General features: G+C 43.9%; 3 protein-coding genes across 5 annotated transcripts in view; 2 read left to right on the forward strand and 1 right to left on the reverse strand.

Moving 5' to 3' along the window:
- LOC108067863 (uncharacterized) overlaps positions 1-4106 on the forward strand; it is a 30953-nt gene extending 26847 nt beyond the window's left edge. Inside the window, exons 7-8 of the mRNA XM_017157126.3 lie at positions 543-1011; positions 3233-4106. Coding sequence (XP_017012615.3) covers positions 543-1011; positions 3233-3902 — 1139 coding nt within the window. The 3' untranslated portion in view covers positions 3903-4106. The remainder of the gene's footprint in view (positions 1-542; positions 1012-3232) is intronic.
- Positions 4107-5018: 912 nt separating this feature from the next.
- On the reverse strand, positions 5019-15673 carry trpl (transient receptor potential-like). Of its 3 annotated transcripts, none has more exons than XM_017157137.3 (14): positions 15387-15673; positions 13723-13901; positions 13315-13457; positions 10583-10820; positions 9509-9651; positions 9075-9447; positions 8772-9006; positions 7978-8251; positions 7521-7913; positions 7249-7444; positions 7029-7193; positions 6190-6409; positions 5796-6132; positions 5019-5741 (listed from the first exon to the last, which is right to left on the reverse strand). In XM_017157137.3, exons 2-14 carry the CDS (start codon positions 13750-13752, stop codon positions 5141-5143), a joined length of 3348 nt encoding a protein of 1115 aa, XP_017012626.3. In that variant the 5' UTR covers positions 13753-13901; positions 15387-15673; the 3' UTR covers positions 5019-5140. The 3 variants fall into 3 exon arrangements, with proteins under 3 accessions (XP_017012626.3, XP_070068937.1, XP_070068936.1); XM_070212836.1 differs by having other exon boundaries at positions 15520-15672; XM_070212835.1 differs by lacking the exon at positions 13723-13901 and having other exon boundaries at positions 15387-15410.
- On the forward strand, positions 11194-12194 carry LOC108067872 (uncharacterized). The gene is made up of 2 exons (XM_017157141.3): positions 11194-11436; positions 11504-12194. Exons 1-2 carry the CDS (start codon positions 11382-11384, stop codon positions 11845-11847), a joined length of 399 nt encoding a protein of 132 aa, XP_017012630.1. The 5' UTR covers positions 11194-11381; the 3' UTR covers positions 11848-12194.
- Positions 15674-21882: the final 6209 nt, after the last annotated feature.

The following is a 21882-nucleotide window of genomic DNA, read 5'->3' on the forward strand; positions in this document are numbered from 1 at the left end:
TCAGGGAGTGCTGCGCCCTCGAAAATTGCCCACTGTGTGTACCGCCAGATGTTTTAATGCCCCCTGACATCCCGACTCTGCCAGTGGCAGCCGCTAATGAAAGCTAACGCCAAACTTTTGGTTCTAAAGTCGGGAAAATGGGCATGGGAATGCGAACCCGAATCCGAAACGTTCCGCCACATTGTTGCACTTGTTGGGCGAACTTTGAAAATGCAATGCAAATAATTTTCACAGTGTGTCCCTGCCCCTCAACTCCTCGTGTGTCGTGGCTAAATGCACAACTTTTCCGGCTTTTCCCGCTGCTGCCACTGCCACTTCCGGCGGAACTAACGGGCTAACGGGATAATCTAACCGTGTGTGGCAGTTGCCGGAAGTTGTTTTGCCAATTTGTGCGCAAACTTTTTTTAGCTGTATATTTTTCGGTTAATATTGTTATTGAAATACATTTTTAACCAAGGTCCGTTTTGTGTGGAACCTTTTCATAGTTTAGTTTTTCAATCATTTTTTTAACGAAGGGCCGTTTAATTCTTCTCCCATTGCAGCTGTGCGACGGGCCAAGTTCGTGACGAAACCGTTGCCACACGAGATCAACGCGCTGATGGACTGCGGAACAGGATCCCCAGACTTATCCGGCAGACATGATTTACAGCCACCAGCCCATTCGGGGTCACCAGCAACAGGCACCGCAGCAGGTCCTTTGTTAACCTACACGGCCGCTGCAACAAGCCCACAGCTGTCGGCTGGAATTAAAGGAGGAGCAGGAGCAGCTCCCACAGCAGGAGCAACAATGGTTGCCGGAGGAGGCAGAGGTGGAGCCACTCAGCCCGATAACAGTTTTATGGCCGCAGGTGTTTGTGGCATGGGTGGTGGTGCTCCGCCCCCAGCAGCAACATCATCCACTACAGCAGCATCCTCGGCAGCAGCAACATTGTCAGCTCTTCTAAGCGCCAACTCCACGGCCAACGTCGACATCATGGAGGACGAGGACGAGCAAGAACGGGAGCGATTGAGGTATGTACCACACACAAAGAAAACAGTGTGATTAAAATTACTGATTCACTGAAATAAATCTACTTTTTATTTATATTATTTTTATAACATTATTAATGTGGGGTATTGAAGGATTAACAGCAACCTCAGAGCATGTTTAATCAACCAAAAACGTTTGCCAGTTCCTTTCCATTTTCATCAAAGAAATTAAATATCCATCTTTACGCCTTATAAACTTAAAAGTCAGTCAGAAGTCAGTCGATTCGGAATATTGTTTAGAGGAAATCGTGTCATCCATATACTGCGATATTGTCCATTTAATTTACACTTGTTTTTAAATATACCCTAAATAATAATTTTAAACTCGTAATACCCTACATCATCTGTGGAAGAGTATTTTTTAATTTTATTTTAGATACTCGTTTCATATGTTTCAGACTAAATTCTCCTTTTTGGCTGAGTGTAGAAAGGGTAAACGTCAAGTTAGGCTATTGAAGATCGAACCATTCTTAAATGAGTTGTTTGCTTTGTTTAATTACCAGTTTATTCTGCAGTGCAGCAGGTATTTAAGTTGCATTTGATTAAAGCCCTGGATTGTTGCCAGCGAACATCGAGAGCGAAACGCTGGGGGAAAACTGTTAATTTAATTTCAAAAGCAAAAACAAACTTTCTGCCTGCCAGCAACACTTTAAATCAACACTTCAGAATCTGCATGATGCACACAGCAGCGTTTTCCCGGCCAGCCACCCAACCGCCCAACCACCCTGTTTTCCCTTGAACAGCCTTGCGGATTCGCGTTCACGTTCGCCCCTCCCCTGCCCCTGCGGTTGCTGTCACCCCTTTTCGGCTGCCATTTTCTGCCAGAGTGAAGAGTGCTCCGCTTCTGATGATGGTTTCCTTCGCCTTTTTGAGCGCACATTTTGAGCATTTTATTTAATAAAAAGCAGTAGCAGAAGCAGCAGCTTCTGGTAATTAATTTTGACAGTGAACCTGTGAATATATACGCGAGTATATATATGTAAGCCTCCCCCCTTGGTTTCGGTTTCAGCCTTGTCTGTAATTAATTGTAAGCCGAGCCGGGCACTCACTCGCAATGAATCGGGTCAATTAATCGCAGCATCCCAGTGCTTCGCCCCGGGTGGCTGGGCATGTCTTAGGTAAACATGTACACACGTGAGGTTGTCCTTATTGATCGATGCCGAAATCGGAAGTTGTTTTCTGGCACTTGTTCGGCCAATCGCTCTGCAAGTGCATCTCAAGCAAGTGTTTGCCTAGCCGAGAGCTTCCTCTTCCTTTTCCCCTTTCCCTTCCAATCCAAATCCCAGTCCCGAGAGGCTGTTGGCCAAGTTCAATAAATGTTCGCCAAATTGGTTTGACAGAGTGAACTCGAGGCAACCGGAGTGCTGGCCAACGAGCGTTCCCCGGGGAACTGTTGCAGGTCGTCGAGAGCCTCGTTCAAGAGGTATTTGGATTGTCAATCAAATCAGTCTCGATTTGGGACTTGAAGTTTTGAATTGGAGAGATTTTGAGACTCAGTTTTACAGTTGTTTTGACCGTATTTTCTGCATTAAACCGAAAAATATTACTTACTACGATGTATTTAAATTTGGTATATAGTCCACTATAAATTATATATTTTTAAATTTAGTAATATTTCTTGTTTAAACCAAAAATTAAAAATAATTCTTTTTTTTTTCATTTTTATAAATAAATATTTAAAAACTTTTTTATTACCTCGACTAGGAAGTGCAAAAAAGATGGAGATATGATTGAATTCAATAACTAAGCTGATAAGTTTTTAATAAATGGTCCGATTTGCAAATTTTTTTTCTACATTTCGATAGCTAATAATAAAAGCAACAACATTACGAGTAATGGGTATAATTATAATTGTTATGGTCCCTGGTTTTTGAAATATTATATGCCCTAATTTGAACTCAAATTTTACAAGTAACCTTGAGTGTTTACCAATAATCTGATATAGGGATTGGGGTGATTTCTAGTAGTCCAAACGTAGTTCTCCCAACATAACGCATACGCCTGGTGACCCAAACGAGTGTAGAACACGTATACCGAAAGTTTTATGCTTTATTGATTGGACAGGACGGGAGGTCGGCCAGCTATTTCCGTTTTACGACCTGAGGTAGCTCTGGGGTTTGCTTTTTATGCCTAATTGATTTATTTTATGGTCAGCTGCGGCATAAATATTTATTGTCCATCCGTGTTTTTTATCATTTCGCAGCAACTGCCCGCACGGAACGCCGTCGCGAGTGCCGCTGATAGCGAGTCCTTTAAGCGTGCCGCAGGACAGGTCGCAGGGTGAGAATGCCCCCCGCACCGCCGCCTTCAACCGCCACACGTTGCAGCCGCTGAGCCGCAAGACGCTGCTGCTGACGCGTCGCTGCCACAGACACGCCTCCGGAGCCCTGTACGACAGCACCGCCAACAACACGGAGACCTCCGACGACGAGGAGTACATGCAGCACGGCAGCGAGCAGTTTGTGCTGAAGAGGCTGCGCTACCACTGCGACTCGGAGGACTGCCGCGGGGCGGAGGAGGACTCCGAGGACGAGGACGAGGGGGCGGAGGGTCGGCAGGTGCCCATCAGCCTGGTGCTGCTCATCCTGGCCTGCTACATCTGCGTGGGCACCGTGATCTTCGCCCTGTGGGAGAACTGGTCGCTGGTGGACGGCGCCTACTTCTGCTTCGTGACCCTCTCGACCATCGGCTACGGGGACTTCGTGCCCGCCCGGAGCTTCAATGGACCGGAGCTGCAGCTGTACGCCTGCTGCGCCTACTTGCTCCTCGGACTCGTCCTGGTCGCCATGTCCTTCAGCATCCTCGAGACGCAGCTCATGTGGAAGTGCAAACGCATTGCCGTGCGACTGAAGCTGGCCCGCACGGATGGCTAATAATGCTCTTATCCTCGGCCCCCTTCAACAATCTGCATTCTGCAATCGAAATGCTCGAATCTTAGACTAGGTGTATTGTGTAATTAACCCAAACTAGCCCATCTCTGTGTACATTTGTCTGCCTAGCGAAATAATGAGAACTCGTATGTTGTCTGGAATTCAAGTGAATTTGTGTAAATAAACGGAATTTTTGGAATTTTCGAATTTCTCTGCTTTTTGGCATTCCGGCAGGTAATCGGATCCAGACCACAAACGCCTCTGGCATGCCAAGTACTTGGCAAACATCGTGTTGGCCAGAAGTTTAGCCGCTTTCCATTGGAGCAGAAATATCAGGTTCGTCATGTCACCGTATGCATCTGCTGAATTATGTGTAACCTAATCACATTAACATATATTATTGCCAGCACTGCCATAAAAAGCAGGGGAAAATGGCATTTATATTTATCTTAATTCTGGCTGCGAACCCCAAATGCTTCCGCTCCTGGAGGGGCAGGGAGAAATAACCATAATACCTGCGTTTATCCCCGGTGAGTGTCAGCAAAAAAGCATCAGGTTTCATGCAAAACATACAAACTCCCGAGACATTGTCCCTCAAAAAACACACACGTACTGAAACTTCGAACGTTCATCATCTTTCCAAGGCATCGGGCGCATACAAAGTGTGCTTAGAGTGGCGCATAAATTTCAAAGTGCCACGCGTCATCAAAATCAAATGCCAGCCGCAGCCACCGGTCCCTCCAACGAGGCCAAGGACCTCAAATATATATATATAGTAGGCCCTTAGGAAGTCACAATGTCGGAACGGAACGCCAGGCGAAGCGGCAAAAAGCTGTGGCCCAAAATCAATTGATATGACATCAAATTGAATTTATAATTCTTTCTCTTTTCGGCCCTTGAGAGCCACGTTTATCCGGTGACTTGTTTATGTTTTGTGTCTCAATTGCCTTTGATGGCTTTGGCTTGCGAATTCACGCACGCTTTCACCGGAAAAAAATTAAGCCCCGGCGGGTCCGTCATGTCTATGGATGCTTCAGTGGCTATATGTAAATGCTATTTATTGGAGGGGGAGCATTTAAGAACGGGATTCCCTCCAGTTGAACTGACAACCACCTCTCGTTTAATTTGCCTAAATAATTGTATTTCTTGTTCATATATAGATATACAAGAATATCGCTATTTGTAAGGCACCTAGTGGACGGCAGGGAGATTTATCACCCTTGCCCATGCCACAATCACATTTAGTTTCGATGCTTTGGCCGCTGGGGACTCGTGCTGGCAATGGAGCTAATGTCGGAAACATTATCCCTGCCCAGGGGACCGCCCTTCTCGTCCAGATCGACCACGTGGATGTCGAAGGTAGAACTGCCGGATGGCACACCATCTGAACTACGAGTATTACCCCGGATGCGGCCCTCCACGGAGAAGGGTGTGTGGGTGGTGGTGTAGGTGGGTGGCGGAGGACCAGCCGGGGCTGGGGGTGCTGATTTCTTGGGAGGAGCTATCAGCTTGCTGGGGCACAGGGGAAGCTCTCGGTTCCTCAGCTGCGAGACTGCAGTGTGTCCAGGAGTTGCACCCGGAGTGGGAGCTGGCGAGGATTTCCTGTTGATCTTCAGCTCGGGAGCTGTTAGGGATCTGGTGTTATTGGCTGCCATTGCCCGGGCAGGCACGGACTTCAGAGGTGGCCGCCAGGTGGGCTTCACCTTAGGCCGTTCGCTATCACTTATCTCCGCACTGATTTGATTGAGCAGCTCCAGCAGAGTGCTCGTCTTTTCGTCCTCGAACTCGATGCGAATCGGTGACTCCCGACCGGAAGGACACCCCGGATTGAGCATTATGAGCCTGGAAAAGAAGAAACGTTTATTGGGGATCCATAACCATTGCAGTATTCCCCACCTCTTTGCCTCCTCGATGGCTCTGCCCAAATTCTGGAGATTCTTGCGCTCGTTCTTGGTGCAGCGGCCTATTTGGGAATCCTGGGCGGCTCGAAGGACCACGTTCCACTTGTGAGCGGTGGACTGCAAAAGGACGGTGCGAGCCACACGCTGGAACCGCTCCCTGGCAGTTTCTTTAGCCGGCTTGGAGGGAATGGCCTCCACCTTGATCTCACGCATGTCTCCCTGGCCGTTGACATTCCCGAAGGCATCGGGTTCACAGCTATTTTGCACCGGTGCCACCTGGAAGCCCTTCATCAGCCGCCGTTCCCAAACTTTTATCCTCCGGGGTCGTGGCTCTGAAAAGATTTAGCGTTAGGTATCTCCTGGACTCCTCAATAAATACCTTTACTTACGCCTTTCCTTTTTATTGGCCGAGGAAACATCCATGCCACTGTTCTCGAATATCTCAAGCATCTCGTAGCGCATCGTGTTGATCTCACTCTTCACCTCATTGATGTCGTCCTCCGAGACGGGATTATCCTCGAACTTTCGATGCATGGCGGCCACATATCGCCAGACCAGGGAGCGCATTATGTTGTCATATTTGCTGAATTGCTCTTGTTCCTGTCGCTTCTGTTGAAACAAGAGGGATTCGAATTAGTCCTAGTACTTAGCAGTTGCTAGAGAATAAAGGGTCAATAGATAACTAGGTTTGCATATAGATTGAAGGAATACATTCCATGGATGTACAGAGGTAATTGTCACCATAAAAGACAACAAGAGGGATCGTAGAGTCGAGCATCAGATACCCTTTACTAAGCTCAAGGGAGTGGGAGGGAGATGAAGTTATGTAAATTAGCAAATCGACTGCTTGCACTGCTTGTATTCTTTTATTTGCTCACAACTTTTTAATAAATGGTCCAATTTTTAAATTTTTTCCACATTTCAATAGGTACTAATATACACTCTCAAATGTCTGTAAAAAAGAAGAAATCATTCATTTTGTACTGACGAGGCGTAAGGATGATATTTTCCCTATAGAAAGACAAGCCCGATTGTCCCTCTTTGTACTCTTAATAAAATAAAAATGTTGTGTACAGTGGAACAATGACTGAAATTGCTTTAAGCTAATAAGAAAAATTCAGGATCCTAACATATATTTAAGAAAAACTCCTGAATTCGGGCGGAGGTGGGAATTAGGTTTTATATTGGCAGATATTTGCTAATTTTTTTTTAATAAATAAAAACATACCTTGGAGCGCTGTCGATCGATGGCCTTGCTGGACTTGCGGAAAATCCTGATGAGCCACTTTACGGAGGGCAGGACATTGAAGGGCGGCGGCAGGGTGGCGCTGTCCTCGAAGTAGCTCATCCACAGCTTGGTGCGGGCGAACTTCCACTCCGTGTCCGAGTGCTCCTGTAAAAACAAGTGGTGGTTGCTCGAAAAGAACTGCTTAGCGAGCCGAACTTACATCAATCATGGCATACGAATTGGACATCATGGCGATGAGCAGATTCAGCAGCACAATCACGTTGATGACGCTGTACGACCCGAACATGAGCAGTCCCCAGAAACGCGTATACGACTTGATGCCACTCAGCTCGAAGTCGTCCAGCCCGACCATTCCGAAGCTGGCCCAAAACAGCGACTGCGAGGACTCGAAAAGGCTGCGGGGACATTGAATTAGCGCAATGAGTGGGCAGCAACTGGCCGGCGGCTAATTGGCCTGCTGACTGGACTTACTTGCCAAAGCGGCGCCATTTCATGCAGGAGTCCCCGTGCGAGCCCCAATCCGCCTCGCCGCCCGGCAGGACATAGCACTTGCTCTTCTCGAGGGCGGCAAAGTACCAGAGCAGCTGGTTCAGGCCGCAGGCGAAGGCGAACAGCACCAGGGTGTAGATGAAGAAGAACTTGACTATGTCGATGACCATGCGGCCCAACGAGATCTGCAGCGGACCCAGGTGAGGATTGATGCTGAACAAGTGCACCAGTTTCAGGGCCGAGAAGACATTGGCGGCCGCAAAGAGTCCTTCGGCAATTAGCTGCGGGTCGAAGTCGTGCCACTTTTCGCGGGGTATATAGGCCATTTGCGGATCCCTGGCTATTTCCGTGGCCTGTTGGATGTAGGCGAAGGCTCTAGGGGATGATAGGGGTACGGGGATAACAAAAAGGCTTTGGAATTTCGAAAATACCAACCCACCTCAAGCACATCACACTCACGTACAGACTGTTTCGCAGAAAGTCGATGAAGTTCCACATGTTGCGCAAATAACTCTTCATGCCCACGGCAAATATCTCCTGCACCTCCTCCCACACGAACCCAATCACATACAGGACCACGATGAGCTCCAGTTTGCTGGGAGCCTGGCCCCGCTGACGCAGCTCCTGCTCAGCCAGCTCCTTTTTCATCCTGGCCGTTCCGAAGATGCGCACAAAGTCATCGTCCGCCCGCTGCGACACCAGAATCAGGATGACTGCAAAGCAAACAACAATGAGTTCCCAGGAATGTTTTCTTTTAAGGAAAATCAGCTTTTAATCGGAGGAGGAAGCCTCCTCAGCAGAGTTATTCATACTCTGATTCCCTGAAAGTTCTTGTACTACAAATTTTTTGACGCTCTAAAATGTATCTTAAATTACACAATACTCTTTAAAATATACTGAAAGACTAGCACAATTTTAAATAATAATTTTGATTCATATTTTTAAAGCAGCTAGGACCAAATAGATTTAAACTGAGAGGTTCTAGCTTGGAATTTTAATAGTGTTAAAATGTTTATTAGCAGTTTTAAATCTTAAAATATTTAACGATATTTAATATTCCAAATTGGAAGTAAACGTGTTATCTGGAAAATGTACACTCCTATCAAAGCAAAGATATCTTTAATCCCACAGGGGTACCTATCCATCGACTCCACTGGAGTACCTGAGTACCTGAGTACCACCTTAAATCGAGCCCATGATGTTTGCATTGTGCACCGCACCCGACATACTCACACAGGAAGAACAAATAGGAGGAGGCATGGATCAGGAATTTCATAAAGGGCTTGCGCATCAACTGGCCCGTCCGGCAATTCGGGGCGCACATGTAGATGAGGCAGTAGAGCGGGAACAGCACGGCCACTTGGCCGATGCAGATGATTTTGTCCACAATGCTCTTGCGCCGGAATCCGGGGAGGCCGTCATACCAAATCGAGGACAGTAATTGCTGAATATTCGAGTGCGCAACGAACTGTCAAAGGAAGCGGGGAGTCGACAATTTAGCAGCGGAATAATGCCGGAGGCGAATCCCGGAAATACCTTCTTCTGCTTGTAGGAAATGGCCTGCACCAGGCGGGTCAGACTCATCCGGTCGCCGGGCTCATAGCTCGACATCTGCGGATCGTAGTTCAGGATGATGGCCAGCTCGTTGGAGGTGCGCGTCTGATCCAGCAGATCCACGGCAAACTTCTGGCACTGCCTCCGCAGCTCCATATACTCCGACTTGCACTCCTGCTCGGTCAGGGCCAGGTTCCTCAGTTCCCAGGACAACTGGAAGGCGGTGAGTATGGGGTCGTTGGAGGTGAGGCAGATCAGCGAGGGACTGCACAACGCCCGGTAGATGTTCACCCTGGAGAGGGAGTGCCGCAATGAGTCCTCGGCGGTCAAGCGGACGCACTCCTCACAGCCGCAGCTGCAAGTGATGGTATTTATCAGGTATTTATTTATGGTATTTATTTATATTCCTAGCTAACCGTATATCATGGGGCACTGGCACTGCAGCTCCGCGATCCAAAAGAATGCGAAGTATCTCAAAGTTATTCTTGTGGGCAGCCAGCATGAGAGGTGTGATATCCGGCGCAAACATCGCCGTATTTATGTCAACCTTTTGCCAACTCTGAGGATTAAAATAGAATTTGAAAATGTGTTACATACTATTTATTATCTCTGTCTAAATGAACATATTCACATAACCATTCAGGAAATCATTCTTAATTTTTCTCTGATTTGATTTGTTGACTACAGTTTATTAATCTCAGTAGCTGCCTAGCAAAATAGACCTGAAATTATTCCCAGAACTGTTCGAAGGCCCACTCGAAGTGCGTTGTCTTCATCGTTTGTGGATGTTATTAAGCCTGTTAAACGTTTTATTGCATATGCGCTACAATAGTAATTTTCACGCTCCACCAGCGCCCAATGGCTGCCTAATGAAGCGTGCCTGTGTGCATAAATATGAGCCCGACGGAGACCCAGACGACTTTATTTGCAATAAGCGTAAACCATATACCGGGATGCCCCTGGATGTACTGGATTCGCCGAAAGGAGTGGGCGGAACTGGTGGTTCTTGGTCGTTGGCCGCTTATCGCACACTCCCAATCACTCGAGAGTTGAGATGCTGCGAGTACGTGCCCAATGGCGAAGATGATCCCGATGGGTGGGACACTCCGACCACTCCACTTCAGGCACTCCAAGTGTTCCACGCGCCCAACGCCCCTTACACGGAAACTGATTAAAATCGTGTTAGCTTCAACTTACAGGGCCTTAAACGCCTACGGACGATAATGTGGGCCACAAATTAGCTGAGCACAGCAGACTAAACAAAGGATACACAGAGAGATAAATTTTAAACAAAAATTTGGACCATAAACCTTTTGAACAAGAGAAATAAAATGGATTTTAACGAAGAAAAAAGTGAATAATAATTAATTAATTAACAAATATTTTGTCCAAGTCAACACTCTTTTAAATATTAAATTTTGGGAAGTACTACTACCGATTCAGGTAATTTTAAGCAAGTAATTTCTCCATCTGTCTGCGGAGTGACTTACGTAGGGCTCGCCCTCCTTGTAGATGAGCTCCTCGTGCTCCAGCAAGAGTTCCACAGCCTCGACGAACTCCGCATTGATGGCGTGCAGCAGGGCGTCCTTGGTCTCCACCCCCATGATGACGAGCAGCTCGACCATCTCCAGGTTCTCGTTGTCTATCGCCAGGGTGAGGGCCCTGCGGCCCAAGGGGTCCATGCAGTTGATGTTGATGTGCTGATGGCGCAGCGCCTTCTGCAGGATCCTGCAATTATTGGAATTTACTTAATAAAGGGGGTGGCATGGCTGCTAATTGGAGCAAGCTCCCACCGAAAGGTCCGCAGGAACTTTTCCTTTTCTTCATTTTCGGCCACAGTTGCCCCAGTCGCGATTCTCGATGTCAAGTCAAAAGTTGGAGCCAAAGTTTCTAATTACATCGCGGCCGCGGCCAAGAAAAAACTTTGCCAATCAATCGGGTGCCAAAAAAAGGAGCTCATATTGCTTCTGTTTGCCCAGCTGCCAGGAAAAGCGATAGGAAGGTGGAAACTCCCAAATTAAGTTATGCAATTTTTCCAACACTGCCCAACGATTTATCGAAATCTAGTTACCCTGCAGGCGAACTGTCACAATTTGTTTTCATCTGCCAGTCAGTAAGGGCGAAAATCTTTCATTTTACGACCGTTCGTCAACACAAATTGTTGTACAAAATTCAAAGAAGAAAGGGAATCCGCTTTTCAAGACGCGATTACAGTGATTACACACCACTCCCAACATTAGGCGATTAAATTATTCGTAAGCCCCGACGATTCGACAAAATCGATACCAAATGGAAGCCGCCGAGGGTCAGAGCTTGGTCATCAAAATGGCCCAAAAGAACAAGGGTGAGTTTGGGCTCCATGGAACTGTGGACTTCCCAACATCACGACTTTAATTCTTCAACTCGAACAGAGACCCAAACTGTGAAGCTGATGGCCGGTGGCGGACTGGCCAACAACTGGTTTTCCCCGGCGGTCTATGGGGCAGGAGGTGCTCCCTTTGGTGGTCATCCGCTGATCCATCCGCCGGCCATTCCGCACCACGCCGTCTCGTGCCAGTTCTACATGGATCGTGAGGAGCAGCTGTACCGTCGCGCCTGCCAGATGAAGGGCATCCGGGTGGAGCGACTCCACGAGATCCGCGAGGAGGAGGACGACTCGAACGGATCGGAGGAGGAGCCCTCGAAGGGCATCCGCTACCGCTACACCCTGGACGAGATGAAAAGCTATAACCCGTACCGTTTTATCAACTTCTAAATGTCTCCGAACCAATAGATCAACCATCGTCGCCGCCACATTCCCCACCGCCCCACCCATAGTGCCTAGTCAGTACTCGGATTTCAAGGTAGAATCACATAGATCATCCAGCACTAGGATTAGCATAAGTATAAGTACTAGCTTCAGCACCCGCCCCACAATCCACATAAGATGCGAGTTTGTGGCGACACCATGCATGCCTCCAAGCCAAAATGGATCCCACAACATGAACAGGAACAGGTACAAGAACACCGGACACCACTTACTTGCTTGTTGCCACCATTTCGCCAAAACAATGAAAACAATAAAGAATTGTTCATAAATGACATCCTGGCATTTCAACCAAAGTTTAGGTCGTAATTTCTGGGATGTTAACTATTTCCAATATGAATTTCCAAAACAGCGCCGTTAAATTGAAAAACAACTACATCAGCTTGTCCGCGTGTTAAATTTAAAGTAAGCTTAAAACAAAGAATTCCCATACAGTTTTAAGGTTTAATTCGTACGTAATGCGGACGAGAAAACGGCCCTTAAAATATTATATTTTCAAAATTTAAGTGATGGTACCGAAAGTATTTTAAATGAGACTGCAAAGACAAAGCGTTATTGCGCATTGTCTCGTATTCATTGCCAGTACACGAAATTAATTGTACATTTATTAAAGTAAAGCCGTAAACGAGCGTAAAGTATCTGGGTCGGAGTCCTCATATTGCTTATTAAGTGGCTTGCAGGAAGCAAGTTAGGTAACCATATCGAGACCCGCAGGCGGTGGAGGGCGTGTGTGCAAATAATTGAAACCACCACCAGCACCACATCCAAACATCCCAAGGAGGCTCCCGATGGGATTTATGCTACCACGGCGGCCCAACCCAGTCAACACCTGGGTTTCCCTTGGCGATGCCACCGATGGAACTCTTGATACCCCTTAAAAAACATTAGGATTTTGGATTTGAGAAAAGAAATCTAATTGAAAATGTTATATAATAATTATATTAAAATGAGATTATAAGATAAAGTACCTACTTAAAATAATTAAGAATGTTTACATATTTGTTTAGTATTGGTTAGATATGGCTTGAAAGATACTCACATTTTTACAGAAATTTAATTTCATTTATTTAATTTATATTTATTTAATATACCTTCATACATTTTTGTATCACTCCCGATAATTTATTTTAAAATATTTATAAAGTGTGTCAAGAATGTATTGAAATTTTAAAACTCTTTCAGAAATTCCATTTGTTACTTAATAATACTGAATTGTTCCGTACTTTACACTTGTTATTACTAAGACGTATTTTATTTAAAGTAATTATTATTGGTTCTTTAACAAAATATTTTTGAAGGGGTATAAGCCTGCTCCTTCCAACCCGATACTTTTTCTCCAAGTGTACCCTGTGCCGCTTAGGACCTGATACCTCCGCCCACCTGCTGGGTATCGGAGGCGTAAAAAGCGCTACTCACCTGCGCACATTCGGCATATCGCCCCGCTCGACAGCCAGCAGGAACTTCTTCTCCTCGAGCAGCAAAGGTTGCGGTAATCCCAGCGGCACACAGCACCCGCCCACCGATTTGGGGGCGTTGGTGTTGTTGCCGCCAGACGATACCTGGCATATTTTAAACAGACGGGTGGGTGAGTATGTGAGTACATGTGTACATATCCGTGTGGCGGGGAAATCGTGTATGCGGAATTGCAAATAAATAAAAAATAAACATACAAGAAAATTAAGTGCAAAGTGGAGGATGCTCGGCTGATTGTCTGGCCTCCATCTAAATGGCATGACAGCGTTTAGGGTAAGCGTCGTTTAAGCTAATGCTGGCAGCTTTAAGAGGTGCTACCTTCTACTTGATCGACTCTGGGTTTCTACTTACGCCCGTCGGCAGCTTCTTCTTGCGGCCCATTGTGGGTTTTGTACACTTCACTCAACAGAAAACAGCACACCGAGAGTAATTAATATGCCATGTACTGGGTCCAGTGTTCAGTGCTCAGAGTTCAGAGTTCAGAACTCCATGGCTCCATTTCGCCGGGCTTAGCACACACGCACTGAAAACTGCACGATATTTACATATAACACACATATATTTATATACACAATGGCTAAGCCAAAAAAGTCCAATACTAAGCCGGGCCCAATGCAACTTTCAAGTTGATTTTGCTTTCATAGTTATGTCCAACTGAGACTGTGTGTGTCTGCTGGTTTTTGACTTGGTTTATGGTTTCTGGTTTCCGGCGTGCAAAAAGTTTCTATTTAAGCTGTTTATAATGTTTTTTTTCGTTGGCCAAGCTGGCTAAGCCCTTTTTAAGTGCCAACTGCATGGGACAGATTTAAGTTTCGGCTATTTTGTAAGTTGATTAGGAACTGTATTCGGTATTTCCTGACTGTTCGGACGGGATTCCACGGCAGCACTAATTTTACTTTTGGGCTCACTTATTTCACTACTTATCGTTTGTTGTTTAATCACTCTTTCTGTTTTGATTTACATTTTCATTTGCATTTCCCTTATTAGCCACGGCCAGCTGAAATTTTTATTAATATTTGTGGCTCTCATCGGGTTGTTTACATCATCGCCAATCGGTTGCCCATTAGAAATAATTTTCAGCGCTTCTTTGTTCTCCAATACAAAATATTTGCATTTTCCGCTGCTCCTCTCCGCATGTGTGAACAATGCCAAAATGAATATTTAAGGAGCTTTTTCGGCAGCGGCCACCAATCGGTAATCCGCAGAAGAAAAAATGCACTCTGTCTACATGCTTTTGCTTTAAACTGGCTTTATGCTCCTGCGGATGCGGATGCTGCAGATGCATTTAAAAGTGTTTGGGCTGGTCATAAAAAATGCAAGTGCTTTGCATATGCGGTAAGAAAAAACAGCAACCCATCAGAGGGGGTTGTTGCATAAAAAAACACTTCCGGGCCGGACAAAAGGCTGTTCGGGCTGCCACAGTAGCCGCCGATGGTGCATTGTTTAATTAACTTAATAGAAATATAAGTGCGGACTACAGGTGAAAATACAGACGGACATAAAAATGTCACAATAAATTCGTTTTTATCTGCCACTTTATGGAAAGCGTTTATAAATGGATTTATAGCTGTTCGCCCGAAGGAAATGCACAGAGAAAAATGCGAGTATTTCAGTAATTGAAGCTTGAACTTCGATTTCCCTGCATTCAGCTGATATTATCCTTGAGGTATATCTCTTTCTCATCATCAAAATTATTAAGAACCCTCTATAGGCCATCGAAGTTATTCAATTATGTCACAAGAAAACTAGAGTTCATTAAAACTAGAAACAGTTTCGTATAGTTTATAGAGTTCATAAAAACTGAGAGCTTATCACGATGGCAGCCAAGTTTAAGCGAAAACTGCAGTAGTCACAGACCACAAAACCCTGCACCCACAGTCACAAACTTCACAATCAAGGGATCAGGAGCAGGAGTTGGAGCAGGAACAGGAGCACAATGAATGAAGGATATAACTACATAATTCAGTTGGCTCACGGACTGCACTTAAGCCACTTATAACCGTACGGATACGTACTTCTTGCATTCCGGCACATAAAAACGTGTGCAATTGTTCAACTCGCTGGCACAATGGACGTTGAAATTTCATGTGACCGGCTTAGGTGAGGGACTAAGGATTGAATTGTGTATATGATATTTTGCAACAATACGTTAAGGCACCGAACGGACGAAGGAGTCACTTATTCCTTTACAATGTTTTGCCTTGTTTTATTATGTATATTTTTTGTAGTTTTCGGTTTTAAGGGAAAACCCGCCGAGTTACAGCCCGCAACGCACCGCGAACGTGTGCCACCTGCGAAATTTACACGCTGCGACTAACGCGCAGAAATATATACCTTTCCCGAGGGCCGAGCGGCGTTGTGGCTAATTTAATTAGACTAAAACGTCAAATATTTGTCAGCCAGCGCATAGATACACCTGGAGGTTGTCCATACAAGTTTCGTTGCAAATGTACGTGTGTACGTTGTGTTATGAATCGCGAGGGGTCGAAGGCTGGCCACCCGCCGTATAGAAACGGTATCAACAAGTTTTCGCCTGGTTCCCTAAGGGGATTAGGACCCAAACGAGTGGAAGGTGAGGGGAGCGATCCAGACGGCGACTGTCGGCAATTGAATTACGACTAATTTTCCGTGATTTGATTTGTGCTGTGCCAGCCATTGTTTTGCCACTTGCTCTTCGGGCTCTTTTATGGCCACAAACTGCTGCACATTTGCGGATATTTTCGTGCTGCCCAATGCAGCGTGCCTAATTTGATTTGGAAAATTCCGATTCAGCCAGCAATACGATTGACATTGGTTACCTGTCGCTATCAATATATTTCAATAACTCTGACTTTGGCTAACAGAATATTTTGCACTTACACATTACGCAGGCAACACTGAAAATGCAACCGCAGTTCGGTTTTTAAAACATTGAATAACTTATTAACACGATTCATATATGACGATTGATTGTTATAGCGATTCAAAGATTTGGTGGAAAACTCGATTTATAAAGACAATATTTCTGAATCCGATTTAAATTTGTGGTTCGCATTTTGGGTAAAGATATTGAAAGTTACAACAAGTTATTAAATAATTTTAAAACAGTAAGAATAAAAAAAGACACAGAAATGTAAATGAAGTATAGCATTTGGGATTAAAATACATTAAATTCTGCACTTTGTTCACAAAAGTTATTCGCCATTTTAAATTTTTAGGTCCATACCTATAATTGCTAATATATTGCTAATTGCTGAAAACATTTCATTCGACTCAGAAGGTATAGCCAATTTTTAATCCATTCATATCCAATCGCGAGCTAAGCTAGAGGAACCACAAATGGAATTCAACTCGCTTCGATCAGATTTCGTTTCAAAATATATTTATTTTGTACATTTTTATTATAATAGGTCTATAAATACCGTCTATTAATATCTCAATTGGTTTACCAACATTCCATATGTTGTTCTTTCAGTAAATATATTTTGTAACGAAATCAATAAAGTTTTAATTGTGAAATTGGTTTCCTTACTGTAACAATTTGCAATTATTTTGTAGGAGCGTAAGGCTTATTCCATTTGATTGGATAACTTTATTTAATTTGTTTCCGTTTTTATAATAAAATGCAAGCAATGTAGCTTGCTCTTTGGAAAATGTCAGCTACCCAAACAATTGATATCCATTAGAACTTTTTCAGTCAAACTTTAAGAGCTCGAGATTTTGTTATTGTTTCCACAATTTACTTAACTTTCGGCTTGCAGCTCAAGGCATTTGATTGGACAACTTTCAGAATGCACCTTCGCTTTGCTGGCTCCTCCACTTTAACTGTGATACAAGCAAATGCTAGACAGTCCAAGTGGATCCTTCACATGTTCACATGTCTCCGGCAGAGTCAGTCTTTTGACGGGCATAAACAAATTGCCTGGGCAAATCTAAACTCTAGATACACATGGCATGAGCAGTAACCGACTTGCCAAACAAAAGCGGAATTAAATCAAAAATCTTAAAATGGATTTTGATGAGGTAGAAACCAGAGTGGGTGGCGGTGGGAAGGGTCCTTTGGCGACAGACAACCATTGAAGCAGCTTCCAGCATCAGCTGAAAAACCCGGGGTTTGGGCCGGAGTCTCGCATGACTGCACGTAAACAGGCAAAGCCAAACAAACAAACATCAGAGGAGGTTCTCGGGCGGAGGGAGGGCACCCACATGCCTGCACGTTAACTCATTTAGTGGCAGGTGGGTTACCATGACTGCGTCTTTTATCAAGCTGCATGCGGTTGGCGAAAAGCTCGAGTTCGGAGGAGGAGCACCCTTAAAATAGCGCCTGGCTCCACTCCCGCGATTCTCTGTTCGCGTTGGGGCACCTATAAGATTTTCTCTTTCTCTTTGCTCCTATATCTTCTTGTTTGGGCCACGTGGCTCTTGACAATACACGCAGAAAATAAAAAGTATTAAGGATTTCTAAAATCAAAAACCAAGGAAATTTAGCATTTGTGATAACCATTCAAATAACATTATATAATCTTACCTAATACGTGAAAAAACCAATTCTAACTTTCCAAATTTAAGGGTAATTTCATTTTAACAATATATTTTATTGATTAAGGGCCGTTTTCGAATTTAAAACCTACTTTAAGTTAAAAGGAAGGCCTTAAATCTTTAGAAAATCATTGGAGACGAAACAAATTTTATAGAATTCCTTGAAGATTTTCGCAGTTCATCTGGGAGCGTCTGGCAGTGGCAGTCCCCAAAGCAAACAGACAATAAGTAGCATAGTTACACGCACGCCCTCACACATTCCGCATCAGGTTATCCTGCAGGAGGTTATCCAGGAGCAGAAGCTGCGGAATAATATGATGCATTTCCATAATTCACCCGGCAGTTCGCCAAACGCTTTGCTGCTTTGGTGGCGTAGTACAGTGTGTGGCAAATAAAATTGCATTCAATATTTCTTCTCGCTTTGCTCCAGCTCGCTGATGAGATTTTTTCCCATGGCACCGGCCTGTCATATTGTTTGTCTTGCATTAAATTTATGGCTGTTGCGTTGCTGCACTCGCCCCAAATTGCATGTAGGTTCTATTATTTCAACCCGCCAGCTCGCATAATAATGCGGCATCGATCGAGGTGCTTAAAACCCTTCAAACGATCTAGAAAATAATTCTTTAAAATCGCGTAGACGACCAGGATTGCAGGCAGCTTGAAAAAATCGTTTCATTTGGTTAGCGGCATTTTCATTTGCAGTAATGGATTTACCAATTTAAAGGTTTTAAAAAACCTTCTTTCCTTTTGCGTGGATTTTCAGCCAAATTTTCGTATATTTTATATTCCCGTATTTGGGTTTTCCCGCTGAAATACTTTTCATGGCCGACTTTTGGGCGCTGCATTATTTTTTTTTTATTTTACTTTCTCACAACGCATGGTGCACCATGGGACATTTTATCACTTTTAAAAAGTCGTTAAACAATACATTTGGTTTGCGGATGGATTTTATAATTTTATTATTTGTATACAAAAAACCATTTTGAAATCTTACGTTTCATGAATTCCGATAGAGAGCGCCTCTGTTAGGAGCGGTTAAATCAGCTGTTTCAAATGCAATTTGGGGATGTTAAAACTCGAGGATTCGCTTGCAGTTTCAAAATTGGCTTTAAATTTTAAACTAATCTAACTTTTTATATTTGATTAAAAGGACGGACCTAAATATTAAGTGTTTTTTGTTCCTATAATAGAGTGTTAAATTGACTGGTACAAATGCAATACTTCAAAAAAATAATGTGGTTTTTAGGGCCGTTTTCTCGTACGTTTGTTAAATTTAAAGTAAGATTTGATCCTTGAAATCGTATGGGAAATCAGGTTTTAAAGCTTACTTTAAATTTAACAGGCTGACGAGAAAACGGCGTTGATGCTTTAAATTTAGAGTATTAGTGTATTTATATTTCCTATAAAGAGTCAAGTGGCACCACTGTGGCACGACCCTCAGTCGAATTTTCGCTCAGCTCGTCCCAATGACGCCATCAACTGGAAGTGGCAATCTTTAAATATTTATTTTCACATTCCAATGTGCTGAGCCATCTTCCCTTTTAAACAATGCGAAATTTCCATCAATGAAATTAGACTTTAAGTTAAATCGAATGAAAATAAACAAAGTTCTTGGCCTAGCTGGCCCCCTTGTTGGCCAAAACAAATCCCCAAACGATTTCACAGCCAGCATCAAAAACCAGTCCTTGCGGTAAAATAAATTCCCTGCAATTCATGACAGTTCAGTTCAGCTGAGCCCGAGGAATACCAGGTGGAAGTGGAAGGGGCAGTGGAAGTTCTCCGGAGTGAAAAGTGGGCGTGGCGGAGCGTACGTGCCGAGATACAAAACTTGCCGGATCGGATTAGAAAGTCGAGTGTTCGACGCACGTTCCTCTGTTCCTCCCTCAAAGGGTTTAAAAGGCAATCAAAATTAATTGTTTTGCGGTTAGCCACAAAACTTCTCCATCGCCGGACTCTTCACAGCCCCCCGTCCATTTGCCTTTGACAGTTGGAAATGCCAGAAATAAATCTGCATGTTTCTTTTATAATAAACGAGGCACTCAGCTGCCAGACGGACGACAGAAGTGCCAATTAAATGTATTTACAAGCAATCGCAAATCAAGCAGATGAAGTCTGGCATCACTGACGCCACCGATCCAATTCTATCCAATCCGATCGAAATAGGCCGTATTCGGGCTAAAAATAGGACTCACCTGTGCATTTGTTTACGCGGTCGACCAGTTAGACGTAAACAAGTCTCGCCGGAAGTCCACAAAAGACGGCAGAGGATACAGGTATACTATAAGTGTGCGAAAGACAACAGGTACAAGTGGTGAAATGCGAAAGAATCCGAGTCATTGCTCCACATTGTCACAAGTTCATGCAGCAAGGTCTGTCTGGCTCACACGTTCCCCCCTAACATTGATCTCCGGCTGTCAACGAGCCGTGTAAAGGCCAACTGCCGTTTATTTTTAATGGCAAAATATATCCACAGACCCCAAAATATATGCTCTGTTGGGAAATGTCATAAGCTGCGGCGCCAGCCAGAAAGATGAACAGTCAACGACACGCCGGCGACCTTAGAGAGTCAGAACAAAGCACTATATAGCTACCATATAGCAGATAATTCGAAAGCACTACCATCGCTTCGAATTAAATAATTTATTTAGCCATTTGTCTGCATGCTTTGCATATTTTCCATTAATGACCCACAAAATATATGTGCTCGTTGCAGATGAAAACGGAAAAACTGGATCTTGAGAGCCAAGAAGAAAGACCAGCAAATTGATTTGAAACGATAGCTAATTTTATTTCGGCCAGTTAGGGGGTGGAATGCAGAACGCAAGGCTGATGTCGAAAATTCAGAATAGAATACAATAAATTAAAATGTAGAACATCTTTTGCGGTTCTTTTCGTTTGGATTCTATGTCATACGCACGAAGAAAATGGGAACGGAAGCTAGCTTTGGCAAATTTTATTTCCCTTGCAGATTTTATATTTTAAAATTTGACTATAGTAATATAAATACAAACAAGGAAGAATGCTATGATCGGATGCCCCTACTATCATATACCCATTACTTAGCCAGGGAGAAGGAGATATGAAACTTTGATTGCGCATAACTTTTTAATGAAAAGTCCGATTTGAAGAACTGTCGGGTAGATAGGGTTTAATTTACCTTGCAGGCAAAGGAATTCTTGTTTTTTTGAGGTGTATAAGCTTTTTAAAAGTGTATGTACCTATGTATCTTTTGAACCCCACACTCAAATTAATTTTATGATTTTTTTGGGAGAAAAAAAAAACAAAAAATATCGATTAAACATAAAAACACAGCTGCGGTCAAAATAGTATTAGACTTCCCGCCCATCGTTTATTATTGTAATTTTTGTTATCCAATTAGTCTAATAGATAATGTCCTGATCATTCATGTCAATTACTCATACACTGCGCGAAATATCCGAAAAAAAGTGATCAAACTTGATCTACGAACATATATTTTACGACCATTGTGAAAGTTTAAGATCGCTAGTTTTTAAGCTGAACTCTCAAATGGTATTAAAACAGACAGACACGGCTTTTTTAACTCCTCTAATGTATCCAAATTGGATTTGGTTAGTTAAAAGTTAAATTATCTTTAAAAAAAAACAAAAATTTGCGAATTTTCTACATTTTTACACCCAAACCTATGTGTTTATTTCCCTGCTTCTCCTCACGTAATGCCTATTCCATATGCACCTCCCACTCGTAAAATTGAAAATGGAAAACGGGGCTAATGGACCAATGCTGCGTTGTTGCAGTTGCCGATGTCCGATTGCCGGTTGTTGTTTGCTGGTTTATTATTAGCACGCAAAGAAGTTTAGCGAGGTAAACACATTGACTTCATGTTGCGCCGCGGAAAACTCGACAGAAATCGGGGGAAAAATGATTTCGAAACGAACGCGAACCAAAAGGAGCACGAAAATAGCGCAACGAGGCGTTGCCGAGAGCCAAAAATTTCCACCAAAACTAGACTGA

The sequence above is a fragment of the Drosophila takahashii genome, chromosome 2R (genome assembly GCF_030179915.1).
Source record: "Drosophila takahashii strain IR98-3 E-12201 chromosome 2R, DtakHiC1v2, whole genome shotgun sequence".
In the NCBI taxonomy this organism is placed as follows: domain Eukaryota; kingdom Metazoa; phylum Arthropoda; class Insecta; order Diptera; family Drosophilidae; genus Drosophila; species Drosophila takahashii.